This window comes from Electrona antarctica (assembly GCF_951216825.1).
Source record: "Electrona antarctica genome assembly, chromosome: 16".
NCBI lineage: Eukaryota > Metazoa > Chordata > Actinopteri > Myctophiformes > Myctophidae > Electrona > Electrona antarctica.
Window position 1 is genome coordinate 16,949,416 of NC_136797.1, and position 20,133 is coordinate 16,969,548.

General features: G+C 44.2%; 1 protein-coding gene across 6 annotated transcripts in view; it reads left to right on the forward strand.

The window, feature by feature from the left end:
* The window catches only part of LOC306939189 (leucine-rich repeat transmembrane neuronal protein 4), a 136,003-nt gene that overhangs the window by 60,902 nt on the left and 54,968 nt on the right, over window positions 1–20,133 (forward strand). For 2 of the 6 annotated variants that reach the window (XR_013791847.1, XM_079523730.1), the window contains exon 3: window positions 6,501–6,708. The exons of the other annotated variants lie outside the window; for them this stretch is intronic. Coding sequence is in view for 1 of the 2 variants with exons in the window: in XM_079523730.1 (XP_079379856.1) it covers window positions 6,501–6,512 (12 nt within the window). In the remaining variant the exon portion in view is untranslated. Of the gene's footprint in view, window positions 1–6,500; window positions 6,709–20,133 lie in introns of those variants that run through there. 6 annotated transcript variants of the gene reach the window in all.

Below are 20,133 nucleotides of genomic sequence, written 5' to 3' on the forward strand. Positions count from 1 at the left end.
AGGCCTTGCGCTTCTGGAATTGGCAGAGACAGATGGGCGTTCCACGTGATTTCTGCTTCATCTTTCTTCCCAGGCTGCTGCTGCTGCTTCTTCTTCTTCTTCTTCTTCTCCTTCTCCTTCTCCTTCTCCTTCTCCTCCTTCTTCTCCTCCTTCTTCTCCTCCTTCTTCTCCTTCTCCTTCTTCTTCTTCCTCCAACATGACATATATATCCTGGCTTCTCTCATTCACTGCAAAATGACGGACAGTGTGCATCCTCACAATAATGCTACAGTATGTGTACCGTCTACCTGTATTCTGAACTGCCAAAAAATGTCCTCATGCCACATATTGTCAACTTGGGAGAAATGATGAGGAATCTATTTGGAGTAAATGAGATTAAAAAAAAAAGATAGGTACTGTCTGTCAAATGTAATTTGACATTCAGTGTTTTTTCCAAGCTCGGATCTGCTGCCCCCCCCAACCAGGCCAAGCACCCCCCCCCCCCCCCCCCCATTCATCCCCCATCAACCGCACTATCCCCTCCTCAGACAGAAACCAGAGTAATTTCATTTGTATGGAATAGCTGTTATATTCTATCGGCAGAGAGTGGTGTCATCCTTCAGAATTGGCTCTTCGGTCAAACGGAGGCAGACCCCATACACACACACGCACGCACGCGCGCACACACGCACGCACATGCACGCACGCACGCACGCGCGCACACACACACGCACACAGATGAATGGGTTCCATGCTGTCACAGTGGCAGCTTTTTTGTCCTCAGTCTTGTTTCTCATTGGTATTCCCCTGCCAGTCTCCATCCTGATGGGTGGTGTAATTACTAAAGCCACGGGGAGGCTACCGCTCGATTCCTGAAGAGCGCTGAAGGCCCTGTTAAGAGCTGCCCACTAGTGGGGAGACTAGCAAAATGGATGTCTTCCTGCCGTACCCCCCCTCTATCTATCTATCTATCTATCTATCTATCTATCTATCTATCTATCTATCTATCTATCTATCTATCTATCTATCTATCTATCTATCTATCTATCTATCTATCTATCTATCTATCCATCCCTGTCTTCATATCTGTTTATTTGTACTGTGTATCTGTCCATCTATCATGCTGCCACATTTCCAGGGATAGTGACTTGTCTGGGGCATGCCATGTTGAACCACACACACGCACACCCTCGCGCGCATACATGCACGCCCGGTGCACACCAGACAATTCCACAAATACCTTTGTGGGAAGTGAGGAGCAAAGAAAATGCATGTGCACGCACCCATGTTGAGATATAGGCTCACACGCATGGGCAGCAGCACCCTCCGTGCGCACAGCGCCGTACATTGACAAACACTTGTATTATATGCACACTCACGCACCGAAGGCCACGTAGACACACTTTCTCAAAAGCGGAGCTGTCACCACGGGCCAAGCTGCAGGCTGGTAAAACCCCCTATCCCCTTCCCTCCCGGGTATCCCTTTATGCGGTGTGGGTTTTTTTTTTTTTTTTTTATTATTTTGCTGCCGGCATTTTATCTGGGGGGCAGTGCTAGCTGAATCCACACATCCCAGGTTCCCCCACGCAGCGGGGACCTCACCCACAGTGCATTAGCTGCCTCTCACATGAGGGATAGGTTTCCTGATGCAACAGCCCACACTGTTCCCCGCGCCTGATTGAACACCGCAGCGTTTTACTTTCTTTTTTTTTTTTTTTTACCACGGTGATCCTAATCCACTGCCGGGTCGAGGCTCACATACCGGGAGAGAGAGAGAGAGAGCCAGAGGTGGAAAGAGAGGAACAGAAAGACATTGCAAGGGGAAAATAAAGACAAGAGTATAAGAGTGGTTGCTGATAAGAGAGGAGGGAGGTGTTTGAACCGGAATGGTACATACATACACTAGAATGATGCATACAATGCATCTTCGCTCTGTGGGAAAAACAGCGTGAAAGGAACCTCCATTTGGTGTGTGTGTGTGTGTGTGTGTGTGTGTGTGTGTGTGTACGACCGTGCGTGTGTCTGTGTGTGTACACTATGTACACTTGTTGTGTCTGTTGTTTGTTTTTCTGTGTGTGAGCGCCGGGTGCCGGTGTGTGCGTTCCTGCGCCCGGGCATATCTCAGACGTCACGCTGGCAGATAAACAACTCCTTGCATGACTGCAGGGCGGGCCAGTGCGGTCAGTAGGGTGTGTTTAGAGGGGGCTACAATGTAGGGAATAAGCGTCAGTAACAACTGGCTATAGCGCCATCAACAGCTAGCGACAGCGGTTGCAGTACAGTGGTGGGGACAAAGTACTCAACCCCAGTACTTGAGTCAAAGTATATATACGAAGTGAAAGTTTGCACTTGAGTTAAAGTACTGACGTACTTGCTTATTTGAAAAATACTTAAGTATTCAAAAGTATAGTCATGCTTTTAAAAATGCTACTTACTCAAACAAAATGCTAAGTACTCAAACGTACAAAGGACACAAAGGATTTTCTTTTTAATATCAGTGCATTGCTGTATTGGAATTCAGACAGGTTTTCCAGAAATGTCCGTGTAAATGGTGCATTTATATAGCGCCTTTATCCAAGGCGCTTTACATAGATTGTGCATTACATTCACCCATTCACACACACACATTCATACACCGATGGCGGCAGAAACCATGCAAGGCACCAACCAGCACATCAGGAGCAATTTGGGGTTCAGTGTCTTGCTCAAGGACACTTCGACACTAACTCTGGGGGAGCCCGGGTTCGAACTGGCAACCTTGCGGTTACCATCCAGACACTCTACCCCTGAGCCACCGCCGCCCGTCACATCGTGCCATGTTGTGTGCTATTAGATCTGCTATTTTCATTATTTTTTTTATTTGTAAAAGGGCTTCTTACTGTAAGTGATTAAGAAAGTCTATAAATACAAAAGTAAAGTACAGATACTAAAAAAGAAAAGACAAAAAATTCTCCCCTTTCCCATTCCAAGTGCATTTGTCTTAAATGTAATGCCAGCGCCGCTATTACAAAGCCATTTTCAGCAATGCTATTATAATGTTTTCAGGTGGGTAGATCTTGTTGAGCTGGTCATTTTGAAAGTAGCTCTCAAGTCAAAGACTGTTTTAAGTCCTTCCTTTACTATCATTCCTATCGACCACTGAACATCAGTAACAACTGTCTACCACCATCACCCGCAACGGCAGCGGTTGCAGAAGCAGTGTATAGCTGTTGTAACAGACACCACAACCGTGGCCCCGGAGGCAAGGAGGCTGCATTCAGGAACGTGGCCGTGACTCACTGTTGGGCCTCTAATGACCACAGATGGCCATTAGCGAGGTGTGGGGTGAAAATCGAGAGCCCAGGGCCCACTGGGGCCACGGCAGAATACACTGCGCCGTTATGACAGGCTCAAACCTGATGCACATCTAACGAGCCCCCTGGTAAACGCACTGGTTGTAGTGCTGTATGATGCACCTCCCTCCAGCACCCACCACTCAGCCCCCAAATCCTCACCTGCTTGAGAATTCTCCAAAAAAATATGGATGCAGCCCGAAGTATGTAGGCTATATGTTCCATGAGCTTAAAATCCAGCATGATCCCAAAGGAAGTATGGAGTAGATATACCGCAGAGTTCTTTTCTTGTTGTTGTTGTTGCTGAAATTCACTTTCTAAACCGACCTTTTGGCAACTCACCAGTTATAAATGAGATTTTGAGCTATACGCCTAGTGTCTTACAATCAAAACATGGCCTATAGATGTACACAGAGGAGTGGGAGAATGACTGGAGGACACAAAAGCATCCCCTGCCTGAAAAACATGTTCCAAAATCATCTACTTACTTACAGTTGGAGGCCATCGATATTGTCCTTTTCTTTTTGCTGAGGTTTGCGTGATCTGCGCAAAACCCCTTTTGGTGTTTTAAACATTATGTTATAATTTAGCTATTGAAAAATAGCAGATCTACAAGCTCATAGCGCGCCACCGAGTGGCGCGCTACGAGCTTGTAGGTCTGCTATTTTTGAAAAACCGTGAAAATATTTATTTCAGAAAACTGGAGGATTTAGAAGGATGTTTTAAAATTTTGAGGTCAGGCCTAAATGGGTCAAATGATAAGGGACAATATCGGTGGCACCCAACTGTACTTACTTACTTACTGCTTACTAATGCTGTTTGACGGTAAAACATCAAGATTGGTCATGTTATTGTTACCTATTATTACGCATAGTATAAAGTATAATAATGCATCATTATGTATCACTAATGTTTGTTTTGTATTAATACATATCTGCAAAGTATAAAGTATAAAGCATTTAAAAAATAATATTACTCAGATAGAATAAAAGTACAGTATGCCTACATCAAATTTGTCTTTACATAATTGCCTCCACTGGCAATAAATACTAGTTTACCATTTTGTTTATTTACTCTTTTGCTTTGAGAAATCGATCACAATCAACCATGTGTTTTTTTTTTCTTTTTCATTCTCATCTATCTGATCTATATTCCCTTATATTGTCTATCACCTCAGTGTGTCTCTTTCTGCCTCGATGTGTCATTCATCTTGTCAGTTTGTAATTTGGCATGCTCTAAATCACTTTACTTATCAAGCATCCTCCTCATGGCTGATGTCTCCTCCCCTCCCACCGTGCGTTGTGGTGCACCGAGAGCTTCAGTGCACCACTCAGGCAGTGCTAGTGTCTCCATGGAGCTACTTCTTCCCCCGGTGTACGTTCGGCGTGCCTGGAAGGGAAGCACTAAGCCCCTCTCCAGGGAAATGGGTGCTCAGAAGCACCAGGGAGAACTTAAGTTTGTCAAGGTGGTCGGATGTGAGATCCTCTGATGCTTATACAGTATATACCTGATGTATACGTAGTAGCATCATCGCACACCTAAAATTGTACCGTAGATCTATAAGCTCACAACTTGTTGTGAGCGTGTAGATTTGCAAATTTAGGTGTGAGAGACACTCGCACTGGCTAATTCATTCTTTTCTCCATTTTTGCCCGACCCCCCCCCCCCCCCCCTCTCTTACTCTCTCTCTCTCTTAAGCTGGTTTAGATTCCCCGCCGCGCCACGTTCCATCACAGCTAAGCTGAACAAATCCTTGCATATTTCCCTGAAAAGTGTTTGGTGCGAGTAGGGGAGGTGAATCAGGCTCTTATTTCCTTAAAGAGAGGTGTTGTGGGAGTAGAGGGAATGCATTTTATAGGTGAACCTATCTCTGTTGCATTTGTTCTTCCTTTTATCTTCTCACTTTATTGCTATTATACTATATTATGGCTAAAATGATAATCCCAATTCTTTTTTTGTAATATAGCCATCACAATTATTGCCCTAGCAGAAACCACTTTGTAAAAGTGCAGCAAGTTGTAGCTTTGACTCTACACGGGACATGACGTTGTAGCTTTAATCTCTGCAAGGCACTGCAGGCTGTAGCTTTGAATCTGTACAAGACAAGGTACTAGAAGTCAGTGATTCAAAACCTGTGGGCTGGGGCCAATTTGTAGGCTATGAGGATATTGCAAGTGGGCACCCAAATAATTGGTGAAACACTAAGATTTCAATTCATATTTTGAATAACCTTTAAAACCTTGAAAATTGTGGTACCAATAAATATGATTTTAAAGTACATTATGTTAGTTCCATTGATCCAAACGGAACGCAATTGATTGATTGATCTTTAAAATAAACAGGCTCTGAAAAAATGGGCTGCCGTGTTAAGTGGTCAGATGGGTGGGCCGCAAACGCTCTTGGGGTTCTTCGAATGGGCCCTCATCGACAAAAAATTGAGAACACCTGCTATAAGTTAAAGCTTTGACTCTCAAGACGGCAAGTTGTAGCTTTGACTCCGCATGCAATGCACAGTGAAGTTGTAGTCTGGACTCTCCACAAGTTGTTGCTTTGACTTTCCGCAAGGCACAGAAATTGCAGTGAGTTTGGCCATAAAGAACGGAGGATGTCAACCGGGTTTATTTATGACCAACATCTCAGCATCATTATGGGTCATGATGGTGTTCTTAGTCTGTATCTCTGTGGCAGTGTCTTATGATGTAATTTCGGGCCTTGACCTTGAGCTGAGAAACAGCATGGCGCTTTTGTTTCATCTTCTCAGACAGAGAGTGGAAAAGTAGTGGAAAAGTAGAAATAGTGGTTCAAGGTTGTACTTTATTGTTACATCTGTTGTACAGGTACATAGCTTTCTTACAGACAATGCAGCAGCATATATAATTATAGATAGCATAACATTCAAACAACAAGCAAACATTCAAACTAGCGTTTTCCTTTGCTCGGTTTCGCTCTTGTTATCAGTTCGTTCATGTATCAAGACTCGGCTCAGTTGCACATTTATTTTACTGCTACATCTGAAAGATTGACCCATCATATGTGTACTGTATGCAAACATTTTGTCCAGGGGCAAAATCAATCAGTACATATTTATCATCAATATCAATAATACATGACGAGTCATGTGGCACACGTAACCAATTTATTTATATATTATACCTTTTTTCCCCCTAAAGCTCTGAATTCTGATTTCAGAGAAACCTGTGAAATGTTGTGTCTTTGTGGAACGCCACAGTGCATCAGAGCGGGGATGGAAGGAGCTCCCACTGTACTCAGTGGGGTTCCATCTCCTGCCCCCCTCCTCTCCGGAGGGAGCCGGACACCGAGCGGGGGCCGATAGGCAGTGTGCCTGCGGCACGGCCACAGCGGATGAATGACACATCGCCGAATCAAAGTGACAGCAGCCCGACTGTAAGTGAACATGGTGGAGGGTGGCAGTGGGAGGGCCGCTGGAGTACTACTACACTGGAGAGCGGTCGGAGGGCTGAGGGTTGGTGGTGACTGGGTTAGGCAGGGAGCCAACAGCGCCCCGGAACACGCATGCCAACTCCCTCCGTCTCCAATCAGTCACACTGCCTCGCTGCCACCGCAGGCCTCTTATGTGGCATGCTTCAAGACTTTTTTTCTCTCTCTCTCTCTCTCTCATCGACACATTCTGTGACTGACAGCCATCTGCATTGATTGACACTGGGCTGGGACAAACTGGCAGCCTGCGGAGAGAGAGGAGGACGGCCAGGCTAATTGACTGTCCTCCAGCTGGTCGATGCCTGGCTTCTAAAGGAACTGCGGAGAGCCCCTGTAACAGCCCCGCTACCATTTGCACTGCAGATAGTCTGGAGATGATGTATCCACCTACACCGTCGGCTGAGATGTATAGACTGTGGCAGTCAATTTTCACTTTGTCTCTTATGCCTAGTATACATGTGGACATGTGGCTGCAGTGAGTCACCCCCCCCGCCCTCTGTGTTAGGAATTCTCTTTGCCCGTTATAAATACTGTCTCCACGCTCCAGAGCCAGAAATTAGAATTGGATGGGGCTGAAGGGGTCTACTAAATAAGGCATTTCAGCGGCTGAATTATTGAACAAACAGAGCTGTATACCTGCAGCAAAAACAGCAGGGCTGTATGGCCTTTTTGAACACAGCAGCACTGTGTGGAGGCAGCCATGTATTAAATTATGCGTTGTGATTCTTTGCGACAGCCTCCTGCATTGAAATGGAAGGTTTTCCTATTTTGTAATGAAACTGTGATTAGTAAATAATAGATCCTGCCCCCTCGAACATACACAGCATCTCTAACCAAAGACAGCAGTGTCTGTCGAGGCAATAGGATGAAAAAATAAAAACAGCTGCTGCGAAATCTTGTCTTTCATGGTGAGCCATATCAAAGATACATCATCTAGAATAGATTTTGCGGGGGGAAAGTGAGTTGTTTTTTATGTGTATTTGTTATTTGTATTCTTGGGCCACCATCTTATCTGAAGGATTTTGTATTGGTGTCTGTCATGGCATAAACCGTATATAATATGAGGAGGAACTAATGACAGAATTGTCCTTCTGTTGTCCTCCCTCTCTCATTGTATTTGTATTTCAAGCTATTCACATAATCACTGCGTGAAAACGCCATCCTTGTGTGATATATCAAAACTAATGTGCTAATATAGTATAGTATATCTAAAAAAATGATGCCTGGCAATAAATGAGGTCATTTGTTTCGTCCAATTTTCTAATTCATTAACCCACATGAAAAAATATAGGACAAGGACAGTGAATATATCGGGGACTTTACATAAATCATCAGACTTACATCAGGAGGATATTCTAAGATACATGAGATATTTGCATTAACCACTTAAACCCTATATTTAGTTTCCCACAGTCCCCACAAGGTCCCGTTCTGTTTTTGCTCTACACTAAATATCTTAGCCAAAAATAACCGATCTACAAGCTTGCAACGTTGGAAGCATGTACTAGACGTAATGTTGTCGCAGAGTGTTCGCCCCCAGAATGAGGACGCTAGGGTTGACATGGTTTAATTCTAGCCACTGATTGATATAAAGTCTTGGGGCTAGGATAAACAACAGCTTCAACACAACCCGCGTGTAATCATAAGCTTAATCCATATCTGATCTAAACCAAATATCAAATTTAATTTGACAGTATCAGATCTGGTATTGTCCTATTGATTTAGTGTCATATCTGTCACATGCAATCATAAGCAGGGGGCACAAAAAAGGAAAACGGAACTCATTAAATCCATACACCGGGGGATTGCATGTGATCATTTGAAATTGATTCCATTCGTCACAAGCAAAACCAGCAAAGAAAGACGGTCAGGTGTGATGATGCAGTAATCATCCGACGCAGCATGGCTGCAGAACCTTCACGACAAATTAATACACTTGATTTACCTGGAGCTGCTGTGGGAGATTAACTGTTGAGGTGAACGTGTAATGAACCGTAGAAAAGTCCTAGTCAACTTGTATGGATGCCACTTGTCACTGTAACTACCAAGTTGAGATGCAGGGCCATCACTGATACACAGAGTGCATTCCTTTGCTAAAGGGGAAAAAGTGGCCAGCATGGAATTTGGATGGGCTATCCAATTTTCTGCTTCAGTAGAGGTGTGTGTGTGTGTGTGTGTGTGTGTGTGTGTGTGTGTGTGTGTGTGTGTGTGTGTGTGTGTGTGTGTGTGTGTGTGTGTGTGTGTGTGTGTGTGTGTGTGTGTGTGTGTGTGCGTGCGTGCGTGCGTGCGTGCGTGCGTGCGTGCGTGCGTGCGTGCGTGCGTGCGTGCGTGCGTGCGTGCGTGCGTGCGTGCGTGCGTGCGTGCGTGCGTGCGTGCGTGCGTGCGTGCGTGCGTGCGTGCGTGCGTGCGTGCGTGCGTGCGTGCGTGCGTGCGTGCGTGCGTGCGTGCGTGCGTGCGTGCGTGCGTGCGTGCGCGCGTGCGTGCGCGCGCGCGCGCGCACAAAAGCTGTAAATAGTTCGACTGGGGAGAGTCGGCCACGCTTTGGTAGTAACACATGGACCCCTCAGCCAGCAGGCAGGGCTCCGGCAGCCGGGGCAAATACATAAATAAATAAATAAATAAAAGTATAAATAAATAAACGGGTCCTGAGATTTAGAGGCAGGCAGTGACGTGGGGGACCTAATGAAAGGAGTGTGGTGTTTCTCCGGAGCAAGGGCCCCGGCCTCTGCATTGACAAGCTGTCCACATTCCACTGTAATTTAGAGACCTTCCCCCAGAGAGCAGGCCTGAGTTATAACATTTCTCTCTCTCCTCCACCTCCTCCTCCTCCGCCTCCTCTATCCAACCCCCACCCCCGTCACCCTTCCCTCATGCTGTCTCTCTCTCCCACCACCTCTCCACCTGCTCGCTCTCTATCCCTCCATCTTCCACCAGATTTGCAGGTTTACTCCGTCATCCCCGATTACTTAATAACCCCGGCTCTTTCGTTCTCCTGATTCCAATTTTGCCTTCCATCTATCAAGCCATTTCCCATATACAGCAAGTCAACACCTACCTGTCCTTCGGTTTTCTGTCCTGTGCGCCCATCCCGATTGGGACTGCGCACAAGCCATGCGTTTGGCCTTTACCAGCGCCTCTGTATGTGGCTTATACATAATTTATATTCCATCGTACAGTGGTGCCCTGGGCCGCAAATGGCAAATCACAACGCGACTTGAAAATCTGCTATTTCCGCCGCAGGACATCGTCAACAAAGTATAAACCATGCAGGCTTTATAGCCAAGCACACTGGAACGAATTTTCTTTCACCCCAAAAAGGTAGAAGTCCTCGACCTTCCGCCAACAAAGCGGTCGACACTCGTGATCGGCGTGACAAGGACGCGCGGCTCACACAGCGGTAGTGCGTAGGTAAAGTATAGGGTGCCTCATCAATGTTGACATTTCCATCCGACGGGGAGAAATTAAGACTGGCCACTTTAGATGCTAATTTAACGGCTTACCACATGATTTCCCTTCCTCCGTAAAGCTTTACTCCCTCCATAAACCTGTCGTTGCTGATTTCACTTCCTGCCTCCTCACCAGGCTAGGTGCAGAGGTGCACATCCAGCTGCACTTCCCACACAACACAAATGCGCGCGCGCGCACGCACATGCACGGCTTGCACGCGCACACGCACCCTTATAGGAAGCAGCCTTCATTATGTTTGTTTTAATCACTTAATCCATGGTTGAATACAGAAGTAAACAAATAAAAGAACATCTAAGTAAATTAACAGTCGGAGTCGTTCTGTAATAGCTCGTAAATCTTTCAGAGTTCATAATGAGCTTGTCTCTTTTTTCCTCCGGGCTCAGCAGCGAGAAATCAGCAACTTCACACGCGAGTGAGAGCGGCATGCGAGCTGACGCCCACCCAATGTGTGTCACGCAGAGAGTTGCAGGGGCATATTGGAGTTTGTGTCTGGGAAAGTTATCTTAATCCATAAATCACCATCTTAAGCCTGATGTTTACTTGTTTTGTGTGCCAGCTGCGCCTGCCAAAAAAAACAGCCGACCTACAAGGTCACAATGCATTGCATCACTACATCGTTGTGAGCTTGTAGATCGGCTATTTCCAAATTAAATAATGCGCCTCGGTAAACGATGAACATGGAGTAGAGTAGTGTTATACATGCACTACAACATGGCTGTGGTAGGCCTATATATTCATTTTACAAATAGTTCTCACATCCATGAGGAACTTAACGCTGCATGTTTAGTATAGGGAGCTGCAGCTGAAGTGAACAGTAGAAAGAATTCCAAGTTAAAGCATAAGTTAAGTACGGTGTTTCTCAAAAACGTAGTCATTACTTTGCGTTTGACCAGACATAGCCTTTGTTTCCTCTGCTTCTGATTCAGGCTTTAGAAAGGAAACAATAAGTGCCTTTTAGTCATTGTCCCTGTATCCAGGCAACAGGACAACCACATACCATTTCTCTGTCTCTCTGTCTCTGTCTCTCTCTGTCTCTCTCTCTCTCTCTCTCTCTCTCTCTCTCTCTCTCTCTCTCTCTCTCTCTCTCTCTCTCTCTCTCTCTCTCACATACGCACGCACTTTCTCAACACCAAAATCTCTTCAATTTCAATGCTGACAGACAGGGTTCAATTTGACGCATCATGCTATGCCATTCAGATTTTACCTTTGACCATCAACTGGTTTAATGGTCAGATCCCTCAGAGGCCATAGGCTGAGTTTTATATGTCTCCTTGAGGAATGATAGAGCATTTAGCCCTGGATTGAGGAGCATGCCAGGACCTGTGGTGTGGATACAAGAGCTCACTCCCACCAGAGGAAGGATGCGGAGGTGGAGGAGGGCAGAGGAGGGCAAGATATATGGAGGTGGAGTTCGATGTCATCCAGTTGCCACCCCCTCCACGATAAATCAGATAGAGGAGCAAAGTTAGTGTGCGTGTGCGTGTGCGTGTGCGTGTGTGTGTGTGTGTGTGTGTGCGTGTGTGTGTGTGTGTGCGTGCGTGCGTCTTCATGTATCCACATTATCAGCATACAGTATCCGTCTTTATAGTATAAGCTATAGTTGTCTCCCGTCAATGTCAGTATGCTTTTGATATTGTTAATCGGCCCGTGTTTTGACAATCATTCTGTGTAATTCCCCCGTTGTCAAGTCCCGCCCCATGCCCCTCTTCACACCCATTGGTTGCCGTTTCGTGGTTGGACAAAAATCCTCTCTCTCCATCCACTACCGTTGAAATAAGGTGTTTTTCAGTTGCTTCATATTGATATTGTGTGCACTCATTTCTTATTTTAAACTTGGTGTCAGTAAAAAGGAACATCACAGGTGCAGCATGGTGACTGGGCATATCATATTTGTTTTGAATTTTTTACAAAAATGATGTTTTAGCAAATTCAACATAAACAAGGCGGAACCAGGGCGGAAAGAGCCTGCTGGTTAGTCAGTTAGAGACCAATCAGAAGGCTGACAAATGGTGATGGTGTGTGTGTGTGTGTGTGTGTGTGTGTGTGTGTGTGTGTGTGTGTGTGTGTGTGTGTGTGTGTGTGTGTGTGTGTGTGTGTGTGTGTGTGTGTGTGTGTGTGTGTGTGTGTGTGTGTGTGTGTGTGTGTGTGTGTGTGTGTGTGCGGGCTAATTAACTTGCAAACTACTAGGCCGTTTAGCATCACTTGTGCATATACTGGCAGCAGGCCAAGTACCTAAACTCTTGAATAATTTACAAATCTGTCAACAACAACTATTTAATTTTTGGGATTTATTACCGCAGAGTAAACATCCCTCCAGGCTATAGGATAAATGTCCCACCAGTTTATGGACCGGAACTAATCATATGCATGCTTTGGGATAAAAGGTCGCTGACGGTCGTCATCGTCATCATCTACTGTATATCATCATCATATTTGTTTTTTTTACCCAGGAAAAGTCTCATTGAGAATTTGAGATTATTATTATTTTTTTCTAAGAGTGCCAAGAAAGCAGCAGAAGCATCGTTGTGACACTGAAACACAAACAATATAAACAGACGACTATACAACTATAAATGAAGCATTGCATTAGTTCATGCATGCATGGTTAAATCTATTTTTGACGCGAGCGTTCCTGACTGAACATACTACAACTATATCCAGTTAAAATGGAATACAGGGTCAAGAAGTACAAAACGGTTAAAATGCTAAAAGCAATCACGATCAAGAGTAGTAATTATAGTATAATTATATAGTAAGGTTGAGTCGTCTGCTGCCAGTACAGCTTTTGACAGAGATAATTGGCCTGTGTTGCCATGTGGTTCCATTTGTACACTCTCAGAGCTGTGGGGGTCCGTGGCCTATAATGGATAGTAAACTGGGGGTCCTCTAAATTAAAAGTGTCAATCACTGAATTATTATGAAATATGCCATAAGGTATTATGGCATATATTGCAGGCCAAAGGCTGGCATATGGGTTGATGTATTGTCAATTGCGAGAACGTGGGACATTATTGATTTTGGTTTCTACACTATGGTTCTGTACAGTACACAGATAAGGAGGAGCCAGCCCAATAAGCTATAAAAGCCAACCAATGTGAACGTCTAGAAATGGCCACTTTAACAGCAGCATAAAGATTGCAATGGTGTTCAAGATGTCCACAACCAATTAGAAGGGTTGTGTTGTACAATTTGTCCAATTTGAAACAGATGTAACAGAAAATGCTTGTTGTCGAGTACAGTACATGGCATGCCTACCTCCTCAACACAGAGCACGTACACACACACACACACACACACACACACACACACGTGAGTTTTCTGTCACTCCGTCAGGCAGTATAGGAGGCTGCTTTCATCATGCTTTCATGTGATAAATCCAACGCGTGTGACATGTTCCGACAGTTCCGTCACACACAACGCACATGACTTGTGTGCCTTCTTCATCACTTTTGGTCGCTTTCCCTAAGTGAGGGAGTTGCCATGCAGCACCCATGGGGCTGTTTCATATTCCTGAGGAATATATGAGGAAGTAGCTGAGAGGAGACATAATACTGTGTAAGAAACTCATTACGCCACCAAACCACTATTCTATTGAGGTAATTTCCACTCCAGAACACTTTTTTAACAGAGGGCCAAGTTGTGCTTACACCACAACTCTGGCAATTTGCGTAGCGTCCCCATTTTCAATATTATATTACCGACTTGGTAATGTTGACACCACTTTCATGAGAATGTTTATGACCTGTTTTATTGAATCCATTTTAACCATCTCTTTAATTTGGCGGTTTGGGTCGTTTACCTTGAAAAAGAGGTATGTATGAGTTTAAAGGGATACAATGTGCAATGAAATTGCAGACACAAATCTGAATGTCCTCTCCCATATCGTCGCTGCTGGAAGAAACCTTGAGTAAGGGATTTTCTTTCGTTAAACTGATAATTGGGTCCCTCAGTGGTACCACAATACGACAATAAAGAAATAAATAAAGGCAAAATGAGTACACCACAGTCTTGACATGATTGTACATTCCAGGTCACCAGAGTCTTTGTTATTCACTACCGTTCAATAAGGTACATTGAAGCGCAGTCTAGAAGGGTCCACTCACTCCACTGTATCTAAGACTGGTTACCATACCTTTGTGAACCCTTCCATGTTATCGCGGAGGAGATAATTCAGTTTCATGACCACAGTCATTACCTTCTTGTACCAATCATCCAGTGTAGGAACGTCTCTATGAATCCAAAGCTTGAGTATAGTCTTTCTCGCTATGTATAAGAGTATTCCAACCAATTTTTGAAAAAAGGTTTTTAACCAAAACATAATCACTTACCATATCTTGAATTTCTTTCTTTGTATTGTTGGTAAATGATTGCCCTACTTAGTCATACAAGAGTTTTTGTGCAAGATAATCCTATTTAAACGCATCGCAGCACATCGTGATTTTCTGCTATTTCTGCAGTCAGCCTATTGAGTGGGTGCTTCCACCTGGTCCATATTATATAATCTGCCAAGATGCTCGATTGTCCATGGCTGCTGCTATTGGCCTTTTACACTATCTAATTCTAAGTTTGCTATGGGAATTGTTGTCGTGTGTTGTTGACTGTTGATGTTGATGATTGTATTTGCTGATGACTGTGCAACAAACTGCCCCTAAATACAATTTACCTTGACCTTGATCTTGACATGTGTTCATGTGGCACTTCCTGAAACTCATGTAGACCGTATATCTGACACCACATCATTGTTTTCCATTTTTGTCCGAGAGACAATGAGAGAGAGAGAGAGAGAGAGAGAGAGAGCGAGAGAGAGATATGCAGTTTGATGTTAGTTCTTCAGACAGTAAAAGTATTATTATTAGGGCATGCCTCTTGGTGGAGATTTGCGCTCTATTGAGCGCGCCTTTCTAGTCCTTTCATTTTGTTCCCTACCAGTCTCCAGTGTGCAATGATTTCAGGGCATCACGCTTGCATAACTTTAATTTTCACGGCACGGCGCCAAAGGAGCCAACTTTTAGCCATCCTTGAGTCTGTCCGTCGGTCCATCCGTTTGTTTGTATTACCCATTATTTGTGCAAGATTGACGTCATCAATATGGTGTGTCAGAGATTTGGAGGATGACACATGGCAAGCAGGCATGCGCCACGCACGCACGCACGCGTGCACGCGTGCACGCACACACAAAGAAAATGGGAATGTCAATTATTAGCTGTTCAGATATTTAGGATTAAGTATTCAATAATGTGGTAAATATTTGTCAGCTATTTGTAGTTTTTCTTCACCGTGTTCAAAGAAAACTCTGGAACGGCTTAAAGTGAGACGGATGATTTATAGTCTGCTGCTTTCAAATTGGGACTATCATCATTTATTGTAATTATGCTTTTATCGTAAGAATAGCCCCTTTGTTGATGATAAAATGCAGACATATTGATGTGTCTTCAAGAAATGATTGTTATGCATATCCAATCAGGATATGAATTTTAACACCATGCATTTTTGTATTTTTGTTCACAGTCTCATTTCAACATTAAGTTAAAAAAGAAAAGAAAGGGGAGGCTTAACGTGAGCCAGAGCCTCTATTATCTATGTTGTGTTTTGGTTTAATCTGCTCTCAGGAATTAAAAACAAAACAACCAAAAAGCAGAATAAAGTCTTTAGATTGATGCTACATTTAGAGATTACTTCATTTTCAGCTATTTTCAGCTGATGCCATCCTGGTGTGACATCAGCTGGGTGTGCTCTATTGCATGCTGATACTGTACAGTATATCCAATGCAGGCAAATTATGGTGTACTCACAATACCGGGACCACACACTGAGACGATTAGCCTTGGTACAGTTGTTCTCAAAGTGGATCCTTGAGGGGATTCCATGGGTGTCCCCAGCAAAAGTAGTTGTTGCAATTAGCCCTTCACTAAATCCCACCCCAAAAAGCGATTGTCCAATGCCAATCCAAATAGTTTAGCAACTGTTGCTATTCAGGTCAAGCTTTCTTCGCTGCTAACGTGCCTATTGGACAAGGATGGGTTGGGGAGGGACTTAGTGATGGGCTAATTACCTGCACTATAATACTTCACCATATGTTGCACCACGGTTTAGGCTATGGTGCACTATAAGGTTTGCCACATATAACATGGGAAAGCTCGTTTTTTTTGTAGGATTTGTGGAAAAGGCTTTAAACATTATTTTGTTCCTGCCTTAATCCCCCCTCCTACTCCTAGTCACTCTCCAAGGGGTGTATTAATAGGTTCACTTCCCACAGCGTTCCCACACGGACAGTAACAAAGTATACATTTTGTTGAGTGATCTGTACTTTACTTGAGTAATTGTGTTTTTGGATGTTCATGACTTTGACTTCACTACATTTCAAAGACAAATATTGTACTGTTGACTCGACTACATTTCTATGAAGGGGAGGGGAAAAAAACGACATTATGAATTAACCGATGGGTGTGATAAGGAGTCTAAGAACACCAGAGAATTGGGTGGCAAGCATTGCTACAACAACTTTCAAGTAGACATTTCCCAGCCAATAATAAAAAAAGGTTTTCAACTGTCAACAGACCAGTATCTCTTCAAAAACAACGTTTGATGACCACCCAGTGAACCTACCCCGCGTATGATGGTTCCCCCACGAGAACCCACTTCTAATAGAATTTTCAATGAGCTTATTTAACAATTCCATTTGACTGGGACAGTACATTTGTCACTGTTAATCATGCTACGCCCGTCATCCTCAGCTCTGCATGGGCGCTCTGGACGCTGCCTTGTAAAATTGTTGAGTGTTAAACTAATCAAACGGGTCCATTTGGTTACATTTCTACACTCTCCGAGTTACAAATGGTTAAATAAACACTGAAAGATTTCACTGTGTAGTTTTCCGTCCTGCCAACTATTTAATTCAGTTTAGTTGGCATCGGTTGAAAACCAGCAGTATAGTTGGCCCGTCCTAGCAGACATTGAGAACTGCTGCGGTATACCGCGCTCATTTTTTATCTTGGCCCCCGATCTTCGCTCCTTTCCCCCCGAAGCGAAGCGGCGAGGCAGTATATCCCCCCCGTGACGAGCCAAGGAAGTTGGGTACAGCAGTGGGAGATGAGACTCTGACTCCAGCTGATAGTTCCACATGATGGATGTGGCTCACAGGTGACAATTCATGCTGACAGCTCCAATGACAAAGCTCTGCTTTATAGCAGGCGACAGACTCCCACCTCCCTACGCGGCGGCTCCGTGGATCGAGGCTCGATATCCGCCACAGTGTGAAATGGCTGCGCCCCTGTCAGCGATGCCATAGAGAGATACCACTGAGGGCTGCCATTGCCACCATGAAGAAGTAAAACGGGTTGGATGTTTTTGGTGAATATGTTTATCCCCAGTGTGTGGGCCTGCCCGTGGGTTGACTCCATGACATTCTTGATCGGTGAAGTATAGAATCTGTTGCTGCTGGCAGAGATGAAAGAAGGGGTATTAAGTGGGACAGTTGTTAATTGTAAGAACATACGGCTTTGTGTGTGTGTGTGTGTGTGTGTGTGTGTGTGTGTGTGTGTGTGTGTGTGTGTGTGTGTGTGTGTGTGTGTGTGTGTGTGTGTGTGTGTGTGTGTGTGTGTGTGTGTGTGTGTGTGTGTGTGTGTGTAAATTTACAGTACGTGTCACAATATGACCATGTGTGCATACAGATGCATGATATAATTGGTATCGTGTTGAAATACAAATGGCATATCTGAATCGGATCGGTCTCAAAATATTGATTGATTTTAGTAGGCTAATAATTTAACCGTCAATGGCTTTGTACTCGCAGAGCAGCCAGTCTGCCTGTCTTTCTTTAAGAGCGTTAGCTGTTATTGGGGAGGGGGGCTTACCCCCTTACTGAAAAATTCAGCAATGAGTTCAATGTAATAATGTTACATATCGGAATTGGTATCGGCCAATATGACCCTGCAAATAATCTTAATCTATACAATAAACTTTACAGTATAGCATGTTGTTGACAGATGCTATTTGATGTTTACCCTGGTATCCTAGGTTCATTGAAGCACTTGAGTGTTCTCTTTGCACTCTACTTATGTGACTCACGTTCCCACTTATAAGTCACCCGGGAGGATAAGTCTTAATCATGCGTGCGTGCGTGCGAGCGTGTGAGATTGATTGAGTAAATGTTATATATAGCATGTCGTTTTAACTTGTCTTTGCTTTTTACCTGGTATGCTAGTTTCTTTGAAGCACTACATTACTCATTGCCCTCTACTTATGTCACTCGTACTGTATGTGCACTTGAGTGCTTGCACTACATTGAAAATTGAGACATATACGCGTTTGTATGTTATTCAAGCTGGTGATTATTTCAAACATCATGTTACCCCAGTCTCCTCACCCATTTATTCTTCCAAGGACAAGACAAGAAAGTTAATAATCCTCCCCTTTCATCTGCATGCAGGCAGCCATTGTTCATAGCACACACAAGTAGGTGTACTTGTAATTGGTCAAAAGTGAACAACCTCAAAAGGCCTGCGGTCAAACTCTGAAACCAACACTGTAGACAAGCAAATACTGGAATACGAGGGTGAATATCTTTGGTCTGACACACTACCCCCAAAACTATAACCTAAACCTAACCGCATGCGGAATTCATGGGTGAGTCTAAACTGGCCACGTATGTCGGACCAACGTATGCCCCCCAAAATACGCAGCACAGGTGTTTGGGGAGGCTAGCAGCAGTGAGGTCATCTGTTGTGGTCAGACCCCACCATCTTACGTCATGCATCCAGGGACAACAAGCAAGCATGTCAAACTGATGGGGTGCACACAAAAGGCTGACTAGGTGTGAAAATGATCCCGGAATTGTCATGAAGAGAAATGACCCTTTAACAATTTTGTTAAGTGTTTCTTATGAACAGCTAAGCAAGGGACTTCATTTAGTACCATGCTGTCCATTAATGTTATAGCCACAAAGCTAATTGTTTTTATGCTTGTTTCACTCACAAGTAGTTTTCACAGGAAATGTGATAGTGTGGGCCTCTCTTTTCAATTTCATTCCTAATAAATCCCCCTCCCCCTCTCTCCCTTGTCCTAATATAACAGCAAATTAGAATTCATTGAATTTCAACGTGTTCATTAGGCTTTGAAGGTGAGCTCTCTACAAGAGGATGTGGTGCTTTAGTGTGCCGTGTCTGCTCCTGTATAGCGGGATGACAAATAGAGATAGAGTGCCAGGGAAGGGAATAGAGAACAGGAGTGAAATAACTGGTGCAGACGGGAAGGCTCGCAGACAGGGAGGCTATCTCTTTGTTGAAGGATTTTCTCTTAGTACAGCCCAGTTTTGTTAATGAAATGCATGTCCAGTGCTTGCTTTCCTTTAAGTGCTTTGGAATTTTCTCAGTGCCTATAAACGTGAATCTCTCTGTGACTAAATGTGTCTGTCACTGAGTCACTCATAGACATATAAAGGCTCTTCCGGCTCCAGGGGTGCGTGTCAAAATTTAAGGCACAATTTTCCCAAGATTCCTTTCAAAGCAGAGCGGAAGCATGAGCGGAAGCTTGTCAAGCTTCCGTGTGTGTAATGGAAGTCCCGGAAGAGACGCGCTGTGATTGGCCAGTAGTCAGTTGAGTGACAGTGAGAGACATGGAGGAGTTGCATGAGTGACGTCACCTGGGCAGCGACACAGCGTGCCTTCAGCGCTTCCCTATGGCAGGGGTTCTCAACCCGTGGGTCGCGACCCCTCAGGGGGTCGCCAAATTATTTTGGGGGGTCCCCAAATTAAAAAATTTAAAAAATGAAGAGTTTACATATAGTACACATAGTACATGCACACACCTTCCCTAATGATTATATCTGGTTTCAGTATTTATTTATACTGAAATAATATTTATATTAAGGTTATTGTAGCAGTCAATTTATATTGGG